Source organism: Sorghum bicolor, chromosome 3 (assembly GCF_000003195.3).
Source record: "Sorghum bicolor cultivar BTx623 chromosome 3, Sorghum_bicolor_NCBIv3, whole genome shotgun sequence".
NCBI lineage: Eukaryota > Viridiplantae > Streptophyta > Magnoliopsida > Poales > Poaceae > Sorghum > Sorghum bicolor.
In genome coordinates, this window is record NC_012872.2 from 72,167,805 (window position 1) to 72,189,165 (window position 21,361).

The 21,361-nt window shown below is 44.3% G+C and overlaps 3 protein-coding genes and 1 long non-coding RNA gene across 4 annotated transcripts; 1 reads left to right on the forward strand and 3 right to left on the reverse strand.

Annotated features, from left to right (window-relative positions):
• Positions 678–3,496, reverse strand: LOC110433778 (vegetative cell wall protein gp1-like). The gene is made up of 3 exons (XM_021456348.1): positions 3,432–3,496; positions 2,893–2,980; positions 678–1,094 (listed from the first exon to the last, which is right to left on the reverse strand). Exons 1-3 carry the CDS (start codon positions 3,494–3,496, stop codon positions 678–680), a joined length of 570 nt encoding a protein of 189 aa, XP_021312023.1.
• On the forward strand, positions 11,442–12,160 carry LOC110433322. The gene is made up of 2 exons (XR_002450711.1): positions 11,442–11,531; positions 11,775–12,160. It is a non-coding gene; the product is annotated as an uncharacterized LOC110433322 (long non-coding RNA).
• On the reverse strand, positions 15,883–16,619 carry LOC8059410 (rapid alkalinization factor). The gene has a single exon (XM_002458994.2). The coding sequence runs from the start codon at positions 16,559–16,561 to the stop codon at positions 16,172–16,174; it is 390 nt and encodes a 129-aa protein (XP_002459039.2). The 5' UTR covers positions 16,562–16,619; the 3' UTR covers positions 15,883–16,171.
• On the reverse strand, positions 18,960–19,840 carry LOC8059411 (protein RALF-like 22). Its single transcript, XM_002458995.2, has one exon. It carries the CDS (start codon positions 19,661–19,663, stop codon positions 19,292–19,294), a length of 372 nt encoding a protein of 123 aa, XP_002459040.1. The 5' UTR covers positions 19,664–19,840; the 3' UTR covers positions 18,960–19,291.

Here is a 21,361-nt window from a genome sequence, read left to right on the forward strand (position 1 = left end):
CGGAACATGGAAACTAATCTCATCTACGCATCCGCGGGCTGTCCAAAAAACGTGGACAATCCGAAACAGATACAGTGAAGCTGTATCTGTTTCGGACGGGAGACCCTAACTAGGTTGCGCAATTTATGACCATGAGAGAGAGGGGTTATTCATACCTCAGGGCTCCAGTGGCGAGGCAAAGCAGTGCAGGCAAACCCGCTACTCTGGCTCGACTCCGACGGGACTCTCTGCACCAAAAACAAATCAAGGGGCTTAGTCCATAATTTCGGCAGCACCTCCCCTATACGGTGAGGCATCCAAACCTGCAATAAAGTGTACGGCACGAAGGCCGACAACTACATACGCATTCTCATTGAATTTCACCGATTCACATCCATATACTACATTTCATTACATTTCACCAAAGCACGAAGCCTCACCTTGCTCGAGCGGGGGCGTGTAGCTGCCGGCGGTGGCGGTGGTCGCGGCGAGGTCGCGGCCGGCGGTGGCGTTGCTCGCAGCGGGGAGGGCAAGGCCCCTCTTCTTCCTCCTCCCTTCTTGCTCCTCCTCCTTCCTCTTCCCTCCCTTCTTCCTCCTCTTTCCTCCCTTCTTCCTCCTCCTCCCTTCTTGCTCCTCCTCCTTCCTCTTCCCCTCGTTCCCCTTGCTGACAACGGCGAGGCAGGGGGCGGGGCCGCGGATTAGGGGACGGCCTGGACGGCGGGGCAGAGGCGGGCGACGACGGCGACGATGAGGACGGCGTGGACGGCGACGGGGCCGCGGCCGGGGGTGGGGGCAGGGGCGGCCGGCGAGGAGGTTGCGGGGGGCGCGCGTGGGGGCAGAGGACGGGGGCAGAGGCCGCGAGGACGGCGAGGACCGCGAGGACGGCGAGGACGGCGAAGCGCGGGCGGGGACGGCGAGGACGGCGTGGACGGCGGCGGCGGGGGCGCGGGCGGGGACGGCGACGAGGACGGCGCGGGAGGTGGCGCGGCTGGGGACAGAGGCGGGCAAAGGCTTGGATCGACGGCGAGGGGGGTGGCGCGGCCGCACCGGCGACGAGGACGGGCGAGCGCGGCGGCGGAATCGCGGGCGGGTGAGCGCGGCGGCGGCGGGGGCGGCTGAGTGTGGGGACGAGTGTGTGTGAGAGAGAGAAGGAGTGGGGGGGAATTGGATAAGGCCAGTTAGGGCCTTTACCGAGTGCTGGATAGTAAGGCACTCGGTACATTTTTATTTTTATTTCAAAATTTTAAACCGCCCACGTGATTTACACGAAATTAAAAGTATGAATTCAAATTATACCGAGCGCACAGCCAACCCTCGGTACAAAATGGCCATGTCACCGAGGGTTACCCATTGCCGCGCTCGGTACAAACATTTTACCGAGGGGCCAAGGTGCACCCTCGGTAAATTTTGGTTATTTTTTTTTGAATTTGGCTTCCAAATTTTTTGTGTGTGCTTCTTACCATGCCTACTTGTTAATGTCAGGATTTGAGATTTTTTCGTAACCATTTACTATTTATTTTCAATTTACATCTATTAATTGAATTTTCATTTGGGTGTCAAATTTGAACTGTACGCCATTCAAATAGAGGCAAGACATGATCCGAAAAATGATGGACATACTTGTGAGTGCAATGTGAGCCCCAACCAGGGGACAGAGCCAAAAAAATCGAACACCTTGTTCACGGAACATGCCAAATCTGTTGCGGATGAATAGTGTTTAAATTATATAAAATTCAAACGAAGTCGAAAAATCAAAAAACTTGTCCAGTGGTCATGGTATCTTATGTGTAGACTGTGAAAAAAATTTGAGAAGGTTTCGCTGAAGTTGGCGCCTAGAGTGATGAAATCCTGTACAACTCCACTAGAGTTATATTATCATATGTTGTATACAGCCTGGGTTTCATCACTCTAGGCGCCAACGTCAGCGAAACCTTCTCAAATTTTTTTCACAGTCTACACATAAGATACCATGACCACTGGACAAGTTTTTTGATTTTTCGACTTCGTTTGAATTTTATATAATTTAAAGACTATTCATCCGCAACAGATTTGGCATGTTCCGTGAACAAGGTGTTCGATTTTTTTGGCTCTGTCCCCTGGTTGGGGCTCACATTGCACTCACAAGTATGTCCATCATTTTTCGGATCATGTCTTGCCTCTATTTGAATGGCGTACAGTTCAAATTTGACACCCAAATGAAAATTCAATTAATAGATGTAAATTGAAAATAAATAGTAAATGGTTACGAAAAAATCTCAAATCCTGACATTAACAAGTAGGCATGGTAAGAAGCACACACAAAAAATATGGAAGCCAAATTCAAAAAAAAATAACCAAATTTTACCGAGGGTGCATCTTGGCCCCTCGGTAAAAATTTTGTACCGAGCGCCGCTGTATGCAACCCTCGGTAACTAGCCATTTTGTACCGAGGGTTAGCCAGGCTCTCGGTACAATTTGAAATCATACTTTGGATTGAAATGTTTTTGAATTTTTAATTTCGTAAATCACGTCTGCAAAATTTTGGATTCAAGTGTTTTTGAATTTTGAAAGACCAAACTCTACCGAGGGCTCCGCATACCCCTCGGTGTAAATATTTCACCGGAGGCAACCCATTAGCGCTCGGTGGAATGACCATATTCTACCGAGCGACAGACGGTGCTCTCGGTGGAGTTGACGACGTTGTGGGAGTTTACTCGACTGAGAGAGTGGTGCGTCAATTTTACCGAGATGTTTTTTCTACCGAGGAGCTTTGCTCGCTAAAACACAGTTTTAGCGAGGGTTTTATCTTACCGAGGGTTAGACGCTCGGTAGAAGGGAATGGTACCGAGCGTATGTGTTCACCGAACGCTACTCGTGAAGTGCACCGAGGGTCTTATTTCACCGAGCTTAACCGTCGGTACAAGAGTGATGTACCGAGGGCCCGTTTTCCTGCTCTCGGTACATCTTTATGCTCTCGGTGGAGATGCACTGTGCCGTAGTGACTGGAGGAAGTAGGAAGGGGCTGGAGTTTTAATTTACGGAAGTAAACAAGAAATCAGATATAGTAGTAGCACTAAAACAATTGAAACATGCTCTAATTGTATTTTCTATCCCAGATCAGATATAAATAAAAATTATAATGATAATAGTACAAAAGATAGGCTGCTCTGCCAACTTCAATCCAGCAATTGCGTAGGCGATTACTATTGTTAGAGCATACAGTGAGGTGAGCTAGTAGCCTGCAGGTATCGCGAAGCTATGGTTTTGTAGGGTAAAGCACTTGTCCTCCTGCGAAGAGGATTGCACAGGACACTGCTTCCTCCACCACGAAGAAGGCAAACGGATAGTCGATCGGCGACGAAGTCCACAGCCTTTGGCCGCCGCAGAGGCGCTGCCATTGCACAACAACGTTCCCCGATTATAAGAGCTGTGGAAGCCGCTGCCTCAGTGTCTTCCTCGTTCACCTCAATCACCGCCCTGTGCCCCTGTGGCGCTCGGGAGTCTCCGTGTCGCCGCCGCCGCCATAGTGCACCAGCATGTCGGGCAGGTCGGCTCTGGCAGGATCGAAGCACGGCCTTGATCCCGAGATCCTGGAGCTGGCGCTTCATTGTCCGATCCGATGCCCCTACCTGGTGGGGCGTCCGTGCGCGGGAGGGCGCGCTCCACCATGCAGCGGACGTTCTCGGTGTGGCTCTCGCGGGATTGGGCGTCGAGGAGCTCGCTTAGCTATCCCTTGGCGCCGGCGGTCGTCAGGGAAAGCGCAGTCTCATCATCCGCCCTAATTTTTTTACTACACCTGCAGAGCCTGCACTAGTTCCTGCAACGTCCTGTTGAGCTTTGCAGCAAAATAAGCAGCAGGTTGCAGACATCTGCTGCATGTATCTTTTAGTTATTTTTTTTTTTTTGCTGAGAGAGATGCATGCTAATATTAACTAGAGAAGCATTATACATAACACAATACTATATACTGGTAGCTAGCGGGTGCCATGGCCGGCGCCTCCAAATTACGGCAGGACGCACCAATCTTATATCTTACCATGGGGGCACGTACGACGCCAAGAAGCAATGGCGACATGAAGGTGCAGGCATCAGGTGGAGAATGAGGCTATGTTGCCCTCTTGCTGCAGAATGAGGTTGGAGCCGAGAGTTGGATGGGGAGCCAACATGGGGCATTGGGGTGTACTGGAGACGTCCTCCTAGAGGTAGGGCGGCGGCCATGGTGAGAAAGTTCAAATTAGAAGAACAAGAAGAAGGGAGAAGGGGAACAAGCAGTTGAGTGGTTCTCACGGAGCAGTTGACTGACGCTTTTCTAGCACCGCCGTTGCGGACGTGGCGCTCGACCAGGAGTTCGCTCGTGCGGCAGAAGGCAGCAAGCCTTGCAGGCTGATGCAAGTGTCTGTTTTAGTCTCTTGGGCTTTGCAGGAGTCCGCTCGTGCGGCCGGTGCGGCGCTGGTGCTGCCCAGGATGAACGCGAAGGCAGCAAGCCTTGCAGGCTGATGCAAGTGTCTGTTAGGCTTTGCAGGCTTGGCAGCCCGCATCACTTGAAACAGAGCCTGCAGTGTCCACGAGATCTATTTTTACGGGCGGGCCGAGCAGGAACGGTCCGCACCTGCTTGTATCTTTAAGCACAGAAGTACATGGACAGGGGCGAGAAGACGAGGTTGCCGGCGGACCTACTCTCTCCTCCTCCAGCGGGGGCGGGGAAGTCGTCCTTGCCCTTCGCGGCGGCGGAGGACAAGTTCCTCATCAGACAGACGGTGAGATATATAGGGCCAACAGGTCGAAGCTCGTACGCGCAGCGCCCCGTGTTCCACCATTGCCAATTTTTGCGATGCCGCCGGTGCGAGCTCGATCGGCCGAGTCGCCTGCTTGCAGCCTCAAACTTTTCCATCCACAGATTATACATGTCCCAAGTCTCATTGTGTATATACGTATATATTTACTTACGATGCCCCTTCAAAAAAAGCTTCTGCTGAAGGTGTACGGCTTGCATGATAAGAACTTAAGAAGCTCTAACTTCCTGACGATTGGTGATTGCCTAGTATAGCAAGTAAGATATGCTTGTTTTGTTTTCCTGTTCGATTCAGTCAAAGTGGACTTATAATAAAGCTATATGTAATGAACTTAAATTCTTGATGTACTCGGTACACTAGGAGTGTGTTCAATTAATGATATTTTGCACTAGATATATGCATGACGAATGTTTGGATGTGTTGCACAATGGATGAACTTGATAGTTTCATTAAAAAAAAAATGGATGAACTTGATAACTTATGAGACCTATCACACAGGTGCAAAGTGGTCTCGATTTTCATTGAAAAATCCTAATCTGCTTTACTAGCTAGATGCAATTATATGTTGTGTTTCTGGATGCACTTGTATTTACTCAAAGCAGCCAATGGAAAATCTACTCCATAAAGAAATATAACATTTTCTAGTATTTTAGAACAGACTAAGGACAAAAGAAAGAGAATGATTGTGGCGCCCATCAATAGATAGATGCAATTAACACCTGCACCCTATAGAGATAATAGAAATAGCAAGCATCAAGTCTTTTCTAAATACCAAATTACATTGACACAAATAAGGAAACTAATTATTAATGATGAGAGATAGAGGGGTAGATTATGTTAGAAATGCTTACATTTTTAGGCAAATTTTGAATTCTGCTAGAAATGCTTACATTGTGAATGGAGTTGATAAAGTGTATCTATTTGGGTTTGGATAGTCAACTACGCACGCCAGAGCAACCACTATAAATATCAAACTTGTGTATGCTTTTTTTCTCTCACACCAAATTAAATAGCCATGGCATCCAACAAGAAAGTAATGGTGCTTGGTCTCTTTGCCCTGGCCTTGTTCCTCGTGGCCCATTGTAAGTAAAACAATCCTTGTTGTTTATAATGTTCAAGAAAATAGTAAAGAAAATCCACCACCTGAAATTGGAAACTTCGCAACATTCCTCCTGCATCATGCATCATCCCATACAATCTTGGAGCGAGTACCACATGCTAATCTGTGTCCTTGTATTTTAAATTTTGTCTATACATGTGCCTAACCAATAACCTAGCGATCTATAATCATATCCATAGGCACAGAGGCGGTGCATGTATGCACGATGAGGAACAAGTTTTTCCATGGTCCGTGCATGAGCAACAAGAATTGTGCGGCCTCGTGCATCCAACATCGCATTGGTGGCGGTGGGTACTGCTCCTCCCGTAGACAAATATGTAAATGTACCCTTCAATGTTGGAGAAAGACAAGACTAGCTGGGATCACGCCGACACGCGGCAGGGACCCTCTGACACCCTTGGACACGCCTAGGATGGAAGTATCCAATTGAGTGTTACATATATATGTATATGCAGTTGATCACTGGAATTGAATAAGAGAAGAACACATGTAGTCATGTTGTTGTAAGCAGCAAATGCGTGAAAATAATTTAGAGATGATGAACAAAACTGGCAGTATTATTTTTGTCATGAGCATCTGCTACAGGGCCATAAGCCCCCCTCACCCCCACCTCCAAGTATATCTCTTTAACTCTTCCATTGACGAATGTGGCACACTTGTAAACACTGAAGTTTTGCCCCCAAAGGCACATAACCTCACATGCATCATTGTTGATGGAGATGCATGTGCAGTAACAGTGAGAAATCTAACTCTTGTTGTACACTCATGTGCATCTAGCAGTACACGTGGGGCATATATGCTCTTAATTAGGAAGCAAAATCAACATTATTACCCACTCTTAGTTTTAACATGATCGTGTTTTGGTAGCTTGGTTTTGGGTCTCAGTCTGTCCCTATATGTGCGTGTCTCCATTTCGAATTTCCACTTCGTGAGAGGCTACTCAGCCTCAGCCACGGCTATGCACGGTGCATCGGCATCTCGACTGACAAGGCCAAATCTAAGCACCTTCATATTTCCCATGGTGGTATCTAAACATTTTGATTTTACAATAAATCTGCTTGAGATTAGATGCAAATAGAATTCAAATGGCAAGAACAAGAGCCAAATCAACTTTGTAAATATTTGAAATTGTGTTAGGTAAAATTATGCATGTTTGTGTGTGAACTATCGGTGACGGACGGATTACCTACAAGTTTCTACTATGCAATACGATATGAATGTATTATCCAATACTAAATTTATTAAGTGGTTCGGTACATAATTCTAAATGGCTCGACGGACAAGGAGAATATAAAAAATAAGTTTGGAACCTTCTTAAATGAAAATGCAAATAGTTTAGACATAAGGTCTTGAGTAATAGAAGATTACATTACTAGTTAAGGTCTTTTGATTTAAGTCCAAATGGCATATAATCACACATTCACGCACCAATTTCACATATCCCATATGCACAATCTCTAACTCTAGTCTAAACTAGACAATGGTTGAGTAACACGCTTATAGACACTCTTACACTCATAGGGCTAATGCGTTGGAGCCCATAGGCCATAGGGATCGAGAGAGGAAGGGTGTTGTGCGGTTGTAGTGTCGTCGTGTGCATCAGCCATCAGGAACGACCTATCTGGTGGTCCGCCGACCACCAGTGGCGTAGCTAGGGTTCAGTGCAAGGATGGTCCATCTAAACGTAATAAGCCAAATAGTAGTGTTCTAAATGCAATCTTCATTATAGCATAGAACACTTATACTGTAGTTTCAACATTAATCCAATTTCTATGGTGGTCCATGGCACAACGTGCCACCATGCTAGCTCCGCCTATGCCGACCACCGTCGTCGTCTATTCTCCTCAGTTGGAGCCTGGCGAGCGGCATGGGTAGGAGATTAGTGAGGGCCAGCGGGGATAGGGACAGGGCCAAATGCTGGAGGGCGGAGCTACGGAGGGCCTCGTGGGCTCACGAGTGCATATAGATCGAGGCAGGGAAGAGGTGGACAGGCGCCGGGCGGTGGTGCGATGCAGACGCGATCATGTGGCGGCGCAGAGGAGTCACATACTCTTGGTTCACGAGGTTGGGAGGGAGGGGCGTCGACATGTCTCGGAGAGGGAGAGAGAGAGATAGTTTCTAGGCTAGATTTTGTTTATTGGGAAATGAATGACAAGTATATAAAATTAAGCCAAATTTCAGGAGGTTTTCGACCCATCCGGACTATCCTTCGGATCTGTCACTGTGAACTATGGTAGTGTTAAACTATTAATAAACCCTATAAAATAGAAAAAAGTTTAAATTTAATTTAGAGTAAATTTTCTTAATAAAATATAAAGCCCTTAATAATTTTCTCATATAGCTTGGGTCCACATATTGCCCCACTCTCATCGGTTGATTATCTACCAGAGTGGGCTACTCCATGTCTTCTTCAGCACGTGCCATTAGCTCATCACTCCTCCCTCCCCCTTCCTAGTTCCTACTAGTGGACCTTTTCTCTCTAGTCTAAGCATGTCCCGCTCCCTTCCTCCTCTCTCCTGGCTGAACATGTTTGGGTGTAGCCAGCCTAACTCCATGACTTTTTCCTCTATATGAATCAATATTATTCCATCCAATTTTTTTAGCTTCTCGATACTGTGACTGACAAGTGTGGCCTGCTAACTAGCGCTTTCCCTAGAGCATTGCAAATCTACAACAAATTTGTTGCTCACCGACGCATGAGATGGAAATCTGCAAGAAAGTTGTCGCTCATTGACGCATGTGACGAGCATTTTTTATTTTCAAAGACGGGCAGGTTTTCAGAGACTCTAGCCAAACATCAATCGCCAATTATAGAGGTGGTCGAAATGATCATCTTTGGAAATCAATTCCACCTTCGTTAGTGATTACCAGAAATGCCTATCTTTGTTAATGGTTCCCAGGAAACACAAACAACCAAAAACATTATGTCCTTCCTAGGAATCAAATCATAGCCTTCAACTCAATACTTGGACCTCACTACCACTACACGTCTACACCACACCATATCACTTATGAGTGTCAATACTTGGACCTCACTACCACTACACCGCACCAAATCACTTATGAGTGTATATATAAGTGTCTTTTTTATAAATATTCCGTAACCTGTTCTGAATATTTTTTAAAGTACAAATGTTAGCTACAAAGATTAAAATATTGTAAAATACTATTTATATAGCTTATCGCTTTATTGGATCATATTCTTGAGCACTAAAACATTCACTTTCTTCTCCTTGATCATTTGTTGTTGGTTTTAACTTTTTTGTCGTTGTTATAATTGTTTGCAGAAAGTGAAGATTATGGTAGCTATGGAGAACGTGTTAGGAATGCTTGCTGTGGTTATCTTTGTCAAAGTGGCACAATGGAACTATGAGAGCATATATCATTTATGGGACTTCATTATATTATCGGGTTAATTGGTGTGCTTGACCGAAATACCCTGCACTCTTTTTCGACATATTGTTCTTGGCCAGTGTTATTTTAAACGCTAAATGGTAAACAATCTGTTATTGTTTATTTAGCATTTAGACAATTTAGATGATGTTTAAACAGAGTTAAATGATTTGCATAGTAACATATACATATTTATGTATGTAAAAGTTAAATATGCTAGAAAGTATATATATATTTGTGCATGTAAAATATATGTATTTTAGCAAATAATTTTTGTGGAAGAAAACTACCCATACCACCTCATATACTTACGATGTTAATTAGTTGGGTGCCAAATGTGGTGGTTGTAATCCTCTTTTTAAATAAATGGTAAATTAAATAGCCATTTAACCCATTTAAGCATGTTTAAACGGCCTAGTTTAATTCGTTATTTAGAGTCTAAATGACACGGTTAGCCCTTGATTATTGTTTAAAACAATGGTCATTTAGGTGAACTATTCTTAACTTGTATAATTTTGTTGCATTTAGGTATGCTCACTCTAGTAATTTACACCGCTTATTTAGTAATTGCACATTTATTGAAAGTCTGGCTTTTGTATTTAATATTAGATGATGGAGCTCATTTATCGATAGACATTGCCATCCATGACTTACTTTCAGAGTTAGGACTAAAGTACCATGTATACTGCTAGCAAACATTGTTAATACTCTTGATGCCTGTTCGTTGGTTGAAAAACCATGGCTGAAAGTATTGTTCGCTGATTTATGAGTAAAGTTCATCATCGGTCCTTAAACTTGTCTTGGTGTATCATCCCGGTCCCTAAACTCGGTAGACGACTGTTTAGATACCTAAACTTGTTCGGTTGTATCATCTTGGTCCATAAACTTGGAGATCTCATATAAGTCCTCAAACTTGTTTAGTTGTGGGTCAAAACAGGATGAATCTAAAAACTCTATATCCAAAAATAACTCAACTTTTTCATATGAACTCAAATGAAGATAAACTTTGTATCAAAATTGTAGTCAGCAACGCGATGTACAACTTTGTAGTTAAAAAGTTTTTAAATTAAAATCATTTAGGATCCCAAAATATTTTTTTAAGTTTATAGATTTTGAAATTTAAAATTTAAAATTAAATTTTGTGATACTAAACAACTTTAAATAAAATACTTTTCAACTACAAAGTTATAGATTGCATCGAGGGCTACAACTTTAGTATAAAGTTTGTCTTTATTTGAGTTCATATGGAAAAGTTATAAATTATTTTTGATATAGAGTTTTTAGATCGCTTTGTTTTGACCCAATTGAGACTCAAAACAAGTTTAGGGACCAGGATGATACATTTGAACAAATTTAAAGACCTAAATGAGTGATTTCTATGTTTAGGGACCGGAATGATACAACTGGACAAGTTTAGGGACCGGGATGACACAGAAGAACAAGTTTGAGGACCTAAATGGTCGGTTTGCGAGTTTAGGGACCGGAATGACACGACATTATAAGTTTAGGGACCGGTGATGGACTTTACTCCTGATTTAGAGAAAAACACTGTTGACTGGCCGAAAAAGTACGACTTATAAGACAAGGGAACGATCTAGTTGTCACTCAACCACCAAAATTGCTAAACCCTTTCTAGAGTTCAAGTTTCTTACATTGTGCAGCGGATTCATGTCACAACTGATGAGACCTAGAACTATAACATAGGTGCTAAGAGGTTTAGATTTTTGTTGAAAATCCTAGTCTGTTTTACTAGATTCATTTATATATTGTGTTTTTTTATCTATATATATGTTGGATTTACTTGCGCATTTATTCCAAGCGGCCAATGAAAGAACTACTTCATCTAGAAATACAAGCATTTCTATGTTTTTAGAATAGATTAAGAAAATGAAAATGATTGTAGCATAGAATAAATTAACACATGCCCTTACAGAGATCATAGAAATGACATACACTAATTGTTTTCTAAATACCAAATTATATTGACACAGATAAGGAAACTAATTATTAATGAAGAGGAATAGATAGGCTAGATTATGCTATAAATGATTATATTTGTAGGAAAATTTTGAATGTTGCTAAAAATGCTTACATTGTGAGTGGAGTTGCAATATTTGGGTTCGGATAGTCACCTATGAGCAAACCACTATAAATATGGAACATGTGTATGCTCTTTTGTCTCGCACAAAATTAAATAGCCATGGCATCCAACAAGAAAGTAGTAGTGCTCGGTGTCTTCACCCTGGCCTTGCTCCTACTGGCCCACTGTAAGTAAAACAATCCTTGTTGTTTATAATGTTCAAGAAAACACTAAAGGAAGAACTACCACACCTTAAATTGGAAATTTGGCAGCCTAACATATATACCTCCTGCATCATCATCATCATCCTATGCAAAACATCATGCAGCGAGCTAGTATTGCTAATAATTAATCTCTATCCTTTATTTAAAAGTTTGTGTATATATGTGCCTAATTAGCCACCTCGCGATCTATAATTGCATATGCGTAGGCGCGGAGGCGCACTTGTGCACGACAAGGAACGTGTATTACCATGGCCCGTGCATGAGCAACAAGAATTGCGCCGACTCGTGCATTCATGACGACGTGGGCAGCGGTGGGTATTGCTCCTCTACCTGGAAGCGTGGCCCCTTTGGAAGAATATGCAAATGTACCTTTGAATGTTGGGAAGAAAACAAAGCCAGCACCAGCAAGGGACTGGACACGCCTAGGGCAGAAGTATCCAATTGAGTATTGCATATATGTGATCCATGCATCGATGGAATAAGAAGAGAAGCATATATGTAGTCATGTTGTTGTAAGCAACAAATTGCATATGTACCAAAGATAATTTGCATGGGGATGATGAATAAAATAAACTTGCAGTGTTATATTTAATTTGCCATGAGCATTTTTTTTTCGAAAACGTGCACTTAGCCCGTGTTGCTTTAAGGGAAGAAAGAGTTTGTTACACAGCTTGCTGGGGATTAGGCGAGGTGCCCTTTCCGAGCAAACGAGACACACGAACATAGAGCACCGGCTGGAACGGTGGAGCTTCGAGTGGCGTGCTAAGGAAACAAAGTAGTATTGCTACTCGAAGCGGAAGCCACTAGCCAGAAGCTAAAGCAAAAAGAGGGCTGAGCTTGGAGAACCCCGCCGCGATCCATTCTTCGCCCTCGGCCCGAATCCGCCGCAAAACCTGAGTCGTGGTTGCGCAGATCCCGTCGAAAGTCCGTCGGTTTCGCTCCTTCCAAAGCTCCCACGAGACAAGAAGGACGAGTGAGTCGAAGCCCCGCGATAAAGCTCTTGGGACCTGCTTCCTGGCCCCTAGCCACCAGTCGACTAGCGTGTCCGACTGTGAAGGCGCGGTGTGGTGCGAACCTACCGCGCTGAGGATGCGGTACCATATCTCACGAGAGAAAACGCATGCGACGAGCAGGTGGTCGCACGTCTCGTCCTCCTGGCCACACAATAGGCAATCCGCATGCTGCTGCAGCCCGTGCCTCCATCTCCGTTCCGCCGTCCACAGCCTCTTCCGCAGCGCGAGCCAGAAGAAGAATTTTACTTTGGGAGGGCAGCACACACGCCAGACCTCGCGTGCTCCCGCTAGCCCCGTGGTCCCATGGAAGAAAGCGCGATAAGCAGATGCCGCATCGTACGTTCCATTAGCGCTCCATTTCCAGATGAACCTGTCGTCGATCCCAGGCTGCAGCTGAACCCCTTGCAGGACATCCCATAGCATCAAGTAGTCGGCAATGACAGCCGCCGTCGTAGCGCCCGTGATGTCGCGAGTCCAGCGCCTGGCCATCAGTGCCTCGCGCACAGAGCGGCCCCGACGCCGTCGGCCGACCGCGCTGAACAGGTCCGGCGCGGCTAGGCAGATCGGTCCGCAGGGTAGCCAATTGTCCGTCCAAAAGCGTGCAAGGTCGCCGCTGCCGAGTTCGACCCTTACAGAGGCGCGGAACATGGCGATGGTGGCCGTGTCTGTGCGGCAGGGAAGACCCGCCCACGGTGCGGATGGATCGTTACGTCTCTGCCATTCCCAACGAAGTCTGAGCGCGGCGCCCATGGTCTTCAGGTCCGGGAGGCCAAGACCGCCGAGCTCCTTTGGTAGGCACACCACTGGCCATGCCACCCGGCAGTTGCCGCCCTGAACCGTGTCCGCGCCAGCCCATAGAAAGGCCCGGCGCCGTTTATCAATCTCACGTATAGCCCATGGCGAGAGGGCGCAACAGATGGACGTGTGCACCGGAATCGCCGATAGGGTTGATTTCGCCAAGGTGGCCCGTCCCACCGACGTCAGTAGCTTCCCCTTCCAGGTCGGGATCCGCGCGGCGACCTTGTCCACGAAGTGTTGCTCGTCCGCTCTTGCTAGCCTAGAAGTGGACAGCGGCGCGCCCAGGTAGGTGAGCTGGAAAGGCTGGATCCGACAGGGGAAGACGTGTAACACCTGGTCGACGTCCGCGTCGTCACAGCGAATCGGCGTGATCGTGCACTTGTCGAGGTTCGTGGCGAGTCCTGAGGCGCCGGCGAACACCTCAAGCAGCTGCCTGATACAACTGAAGTCCAGCGGCTCAGTATACAGTATTTTTTTTCTCTTAAAATCTTGCACTGACGGCCGTGGCACACATACTCTTTGGCCCGTTTGTTTCCTTTTGCTAAATTTTAGGCAGCTAAAATTATTTTAGCTATTCTTGGATAACTAGGACTAAATTATTTTAGCTCTTTTTTAGTCTATATGTTTAGAACTTTAACCACTAAAGTGATAATCTAGTTTGCTAAAATTTAGTAAGGACAAACCAAACAGGCCCTTTGTTTCAAGGTTCTCAATTATGATCGTGTTGGTAGCCTTCATGCTGGTTTTGGTCACGTGTTGTCCCTATGTGCGTGTCTCCCTTTCTAGTTTCGATTTCGTGAGAAGCTACTCAGCCAGGTGTGATGGCGCATGGCCACGTCGACCATCAACTAAGCTTCATAATTTCCGACGGTGCTATCAAACAGAATTCAAATTGCAAGAATATAAGAGCCAAATCGACTTTGAAAATATTTGACAACAAAATTTGATAAAAAGTACCGAAGCAGTTCCTCCGTCCCAAAATAAGTGCCTATGATGTTCATGTTGGTCATACTTTTTTTAAGTTTATCTAACTTTATAGAAAATATTATTAGCAATATTTGTATCTCTAAATAAGTTTATTATTAAAAAAATATATTCAACAATCATATCTAATGATAATACCTTTGTACTATAAGTTTTAATATTTTGTTATATATATTGATCAAAGTTTAGAATAAAATATTTACTCTTCGACAAGCGATATGGCATATTTTTCTTTTTGGTCTGGAGGAATTAATAATAAAAAATAATTTTAATTTTAATAATACCTGTCGCTTCCGTCTTCACTGCCTGTTGTAGCTTTAGGCCCGGCAGGGAAAGCCGGCCCATATAGCCCATCGACTCTTTGGCTGCTGGGCACTCGCGTACAGATTCCGGAGGGGAAGCAAGCGCTCGGTGCTGAACGTCTTGGGCCGTCTGCCATCTCTTGACTAAGGGCTGCGGTCTCTCTGTATACCTGGGCCTAGGGCCCTCCCTCTCGTGGGCCCTCGGTCATCGCACCTCTCTGGGACGGGCCGGATGTATCCCTATTCCCTAGCATGAAATGTTTTTTTTATGAAAATGTGAAATGGTTGTAAAGGCCACTTCTTTTCTACATAAGCAATTTTTCACGAGGTTCATGCAACGTGTCGGTAGTAATAACATGTCGAATTGCCAATCCCATGTACTACTCATTACTCGTTGTTGACTATTGTGGCCTACAGCCTCGAAGCAGGAGGAAGTTTTCATAGGCTTATTGTATATATAGTTGACCTGTTACCTGGAATCGTGCTTAGTTACTCTGTTTAGCGGAAACGTCGGTGCTTAACCTGGTGGCGGCTTTTTAATTACTTTCAACTTTTCTTTTCATGTAACGTAATCACAAGGTGATGACAAACACATGCAACTGCATTTGCACATGATGCATGAGCATTATTCTGATGTTCGTAAACAGAGTATGCCAAAGTATGAATGAATTCCTTTCTAGTTTTTGGATGTCTAGTTCAACTAAGTTTGCTAGACACGTTTTCATTCAAACCTGCAACGACCTCCCTGCTTTACCCTTCTCTATTTTGTCCAACACTTCCTGAATTCCAAGTTGTTTGCAAGCTAAGGCCCTGTTTGAATTCATTATCTGCTAATAAAATAATTCATAACTAATATTAGCTGGCTAACTATTAGCTAGACTAGAGTATGTTTGAATGCATAGTTATTAGCCAGCTAACAATTATTCATTTGCAGGTATATACGGTTCCTGTTATCTAGAGGTCCAGTCGTCTAGCTAATAATTAGCTAGTCTATTATTTGTTACATGTTTTGATTAAAAAGATATCTATTGGTAGATAACTACTACTATGCTATCTACAAGGATCAAACAGCGCCTAAATAGCGAAGAGAGAGCGTCCACCTCTGTAAGTTCGTCATCGTCATCAGAAATTGAAACAAAAAGAACGTCTCTACTGGGTATAAAAAAAAATTGAAACAAAAGATATAGGTTCCAACTCAGAGCAATAGTCATGTGATGAGATCATGAGAGCCCTGACTGAGCACTGCACGAGCCAATCAGATTTTTTTTGGTTTTTCTGCGAGGAACCAATCAGGACATGTTTTCCCCTACCAATAATGCCGATTATACAAGCTCAAGGAGCAGGAATCTTTCTCTGTGTCACTGTCAATTCAACCGAGCAGGAATCTCGAGGCAACAGCACCAAAAACAAGTAAATGGAAGAAGATGAAATGGGAGGCTTTATCTTACGACAAACAATGCAAGGTGCCAAGAACTGAAATGGCCACAGCTCGCTCGCTGGGGCTAGCTAGCCTCTGCACTGGGTGATGGCGGAGCAGCCCCGGGTGTAGGGGTTGGCGGCGCCGCCGGGGCGGCAGTTGTAGTAGGACGCGCCGCGGTACGAGCACGGCGTCTGGTCCTTACGCAGCGCGCCGTAGCCGATGCTGCCGCCGTCGCCCAGCTCCCTCCTGGCCGCCACCGCGCACTCCGCCCCCGTCGCCGTGCCCGTGCAGGCCGCCACGCCGCCGTAACCGTAGCCCACGTCCGCCGCCCAGTCGTCGTCGTGGTGGTACACCGGTGCCAACGCGGCGGCGGCGGCGCTCCGCTGCGCGTTGTTGCCTGCGACCGCGAGGAGCACGGCGGCCAGTACAAGCACCGCGAGCGCCGAGTGGCGCCGTGGCGGCAGCATCGCGCGCATCCGGGCGGCCGCTTTATGCTGCAGACCTGCGCGGTAGAATGCTCTCCTGCAGTCAGTAGTCTTCCTGCACTCCACGTTACCAGTGCCAGAGCTACCAACTTTAAAGATCCGAGGACAGCTTAGACCTTGTTTAGTTTCGAAATTTTTTTAATAACTTTTATTTATATTTAATAATTATTGTTTAATTATAGATTAATTATGTTTAAAAGATTTGTCTCATAAATTATAAGTAAATTATATAATTAATTATTTTTTCTATTTATATTTAATACTCTATTTATGCGTCTAAAAAATTAATGTGATAGCGAATCTGAAAATATTTAGAAACTAATCAAGGCCTTAGTTAATAAAAAAACACGAGGGCATTGGAATTTAAATAAGGTGAGGCGTGTGGAAATTCGTAATCAATTTTATGTTTTTTTATACATAACCTTTCTAGATCCCATGGTGAGCATGTATAATGTGATGCTTAAAGGAGGTGTTTAGTGAAAAAGCTAGGTTGCTCACAACCAATACCGATAGCAAAGCATGAGCTTTGAAGGTGAATAAGGTCCGGTGCATCCATGGAGCTAATAGGTAGAGCATCTCCAATAGTTTCAAAAAAGACAATTGGTAAACCAATGAGTTTTTTAAGTGGCTAAAAACATTTGGGAGGATATTTGTTGGGTTATTATAACAATTTTTAGAATATCACTCCTAAAATATAGAAGAGAATTTTGCATTAGGAATCCTATACTATGTCGAAATCACACTAACCACTTTTATACTTTTCTCTCTCTTTTGTACATTTGTATTAAAAATCATGTCCTACTTCTTTTTTTTTCCCGCGTCCTTCCACCTCCAGATTGACATGATTGGGTCGATTTTCCCAAGTGTGGAAAGACTGAGAGTTGAGATAGAGAATCGTTGAAGAACATTTTTTTTACAATTTTGCTAAAAACTTACGATTGAGAGTGGATTTTGAAAACTCTCGAATATGCTCTTATTTGATAATAATTAGCTCTTCGGATCCAAACATGCCTCGCCAATAGTTTAACTAATTATCAGTTGAACTAGACTAGTCAATAACAACTAATATTTGTTAGTAATAGCTAATATATATTTGTTAATCAGAACTAATATTTCTTGGACTAAACTAGTTAATAATAACTAATATTTGTTAATCTAAACTAGTTAACAACAGCTAATATTTGTTAATAACAACTAAAATCTGTTGGATTAAACTAGTTAATAACTGCTAATAACTATTTTACTAGTTGGACTAAAACTAGTTAATATAACAGCTAATATTTGTTATAAACTATCTATTAGTTAGCTAACTGTTAGCAGCTAATAGATCCAAACAAAATCTAAGATGGCTCCAATCAACTTGGACTTAATACAATTATAATGTGCAGTACGAAAGAACCAAATTTTCCTTTTGGCCCCCAGCCACCAGTTCGTCTTGAGGTGGTGCACGACCGATCGATGCACCATGTTTCTTTATTTACTGCATGGTGCCGTGGATCACACTTTCTGTACACAAGGAATAATTGTGCACGAGATCCATGCAATGTCGGTAGTAGAGTAACATGCAACGCAGATACGTATATTACGTATACGTGTACAAAAAAAAGCCAAAAAAAACTTGCAGTTCTGGATCTGCCTCGTGCCTCTATACATTGACTTTATTAGTTTATTTGGCTTGACTGGAATCTCGAGCGAAGAAGCTTAATCACTCGGTCGTGCTTAGCTGCCGCGTTTAGCGGAACCCTTAACAACGTGACATCCCTTTCAAATTCAAAACAACAACAGCAACAACGTGGCATCGCCACCAGCCCAACCCACGTCCACGACTATGATTTCAGCCCATTTGTCGAAGACATGGGTCAGGTTGAAAAGGCCACTTTAACTGGACGTGGGTTGGGCTGGTCCCCCTTCAGCCCAATACTCAACAAAGACCTCACCTGACTAGGCCCAGCACGCTCCATGTGGGCCTGCAGAGCAGCTCGATTGATCAAGGACCTACATAACCACCGATCGCGTTCTTACTGTGAAGGAGCCGTGAATTTTCATCCGTTTCACCAGAATTTGATTTGAATTCTGGGGCCCGTGTCACAAAGCTATTCCTTGCTTCTCCAAGTTTATTTGCCCTGCAATGTAATGCAATGCATTGCATGCTGCTGCCGCTTCGGAAACTATTTCAATCTGTCTCTGGTATCCACTCTGTGATGTCTGATCTGAACTGGGAAAAGGCGCAAACTGATTGGATTCCGGCAAAATAAAACAGGACCACTCGCCTGTTCGTCAGATGGAACCAATTCAAACCTCCCTTGTTACTTACCCATCGACAATTTTCACTAATTCGTTTCCTTAATTATGTACAATACGGATTTCGCAATTTCGTTTGCAACCTGAATTAGCATGAAAGATGATGCAAGCGTTATATATATGCACACAAATATAATGAATCAGGAGGAGTTCTTGATTCATACATGCATGTACCCTTTTTCCAATGCCAATTACAAAATCATGGAGCAAGAAACAGCTTGCTCTATGTCTGTCAACTCATCAAGAACCAATCTCTCAAAGCCCAGCTAACAACTAACCAGCTACAGAACACAAAAACACCAAAAAGATTTTTGTAAAGGAGAAGAGAAGAAAACAGGATTCATCGCTTGCTGCCGGCCTGCCGCGGCAGGAACTGAGACACGGACGGACGAGACGAGACATCATCGGTTGCTGCCCTAGCTAGCCTCTGCAGCGGGTGATGGCGGAGCAGCCGCGGGAGTAAGGGTTGGCCGGCGCACCCGGCCGGCAGTTGTAGTAGGACGCGCCGCGGTACGAGCACGGCACGCGCCCCCGGCTCATGGCGTCGTAGCTGATGTACCCGCCGTAACCCAGCTCCCTCCTGGCCATGCCGCACTCCTCCACCGTGCCCGTGCCCGTGCACGCCGCGCCGCGATCGGCCCAGCTGTCCGGATCCACCACCGTCGTCGTCGTCGTCGTCTGGCCGGCTGCCCGCGGGGCGCCCGCGGCGACGACAAGGAAGAGCGCCGCGGCAGCGACGGCGACGGCGACGGCGAGCACGGCGCGGCTCGGTGGCCGGTCGACGTGCGCCATCCGTTTGCTAGCTGCCCCGGCGCGGCGGTGCCGGTGCGCGCGCGCGCTCGATCTCCTCCCGCTCTGCTGCTGAGACTAACGGCTAATGGATCGGAAGTGAAGTGCTGGGTCGCTCGCTGTCCCTCCCTTCCCTGGATGGCTGGATCATTATCATTTTGATCTCGATCCGTGACGACATGGCAACATGGCGCGCCTGCCGCGCGGCATTAATATACGGGGAGGCGCCTTGTCCGCGCGCGCGCCGCGGCACATGAGGCCACAGCTTCGCCGGCTGTTTCTGGCACGTCGGGGGACGGGAGCACGTGCCAACGCTCCCGTTTCCTACCATATCTTGCTTGGATGTATGCTCCAGCTAGTCCCCAAGACACGGCTAGTTTTCTGCGTCTCATCTGCCCATCAGATCTGCAGGCTGCTGCGGCGCCGTTTCGGTCTGCCTTGTAGCACTTTCGTTTGACTTAGTCCGGAAACTTTTTGAATTTTGTTACTATAGTATTTTCGTTTTTATTTGATAAATATTGTTCAATCATAGACTAACTAATTTAAAAAATTTATCTCATAATTTACAGGTAAACTGTGCAATTAGTTTTTATTTTCGTTTATATTTAGTGTTTCATGTGCCGCAAGATTTGATGTGACAGAAAATCTTGAAATTTTTTTTAGTTTTAGGTATGAACTAAATAAGGCCTAAGCAAACTAACACTTAAAAACGGAGAGGAGAGAGTATCTAAATAATGTTGTACTTCAAATACGATCTAACTCGACTAATTAAAAACATGAGATCGACTAATAAGTAATTGCACAGTTTATTTATAATTTTTGGGACAAATCTTTTAAACCTAGTTAGTTTATGATTGGACAATAATTATCAAATAAAAATAAAATTGCTATAGTGTTTAAAAACTTTTCACCTCCTCAACTAAATGTAATGTCGCAGAGTCTAAACGGTTTAGATCCACTCTGTACGTTGAGCGAATGTAACACTCTGGTGTTAAGCGAACTAAAACATGACATGTCATCATGAGCATTGCATCATAAATTCGTTAAGCACACACTAATGCATTAACTTAAAATAAGTTTAAATTGGATGAATGTGTTTAGGAAGTAAAGTGTGTTTATTTTATGTATGGATGTTTGTTTTGGAGTTTAAAAACCTTGGGTGAAAGTTTTTCCGAAAGGCTTAGGGGGGAAACCCTAGTTTTCAAAACCCTAGATTTGTCCCCTTTTGTGTAATTTAAAAACTAAGCAAAATTTGAAGTTGAGTTCAAAAGCAAAGTTGTAGATCTTGTCAAGATGTACAACTTTGGTGTTTTGAGTTTTTGAAGTTTCAGTACAAAATTCAAAGTAATTTTGAAAATACAGATTTCCGAAAAGTGTCCCCTTTTCAAACTTAAATCTCCAATTCAAAATCTGTTTGGAATTTTGAAAAGTGGTCAACATGAAAGTTGTAGAGCTTGAAAAGTTGAACAACTTTCATGTTGGGAGTTTTTCAAGTTGTTATGCAAAATCAAAAGTAATTTTAGAAATTCTGTTTTGCCCTAATTCAAAAATTTGGGATTAAGCTTGAATTTCAAACTGTTTGGCTCAAATTCATCCCTTTCCATTTCAAATTTGTCTTTGGTCACTAAAGATGTTTTGTAGCATTCAAAATTCTGAGCATTTGATATTTTGACATATTTTTATCTTCTATTCAAAATCTCA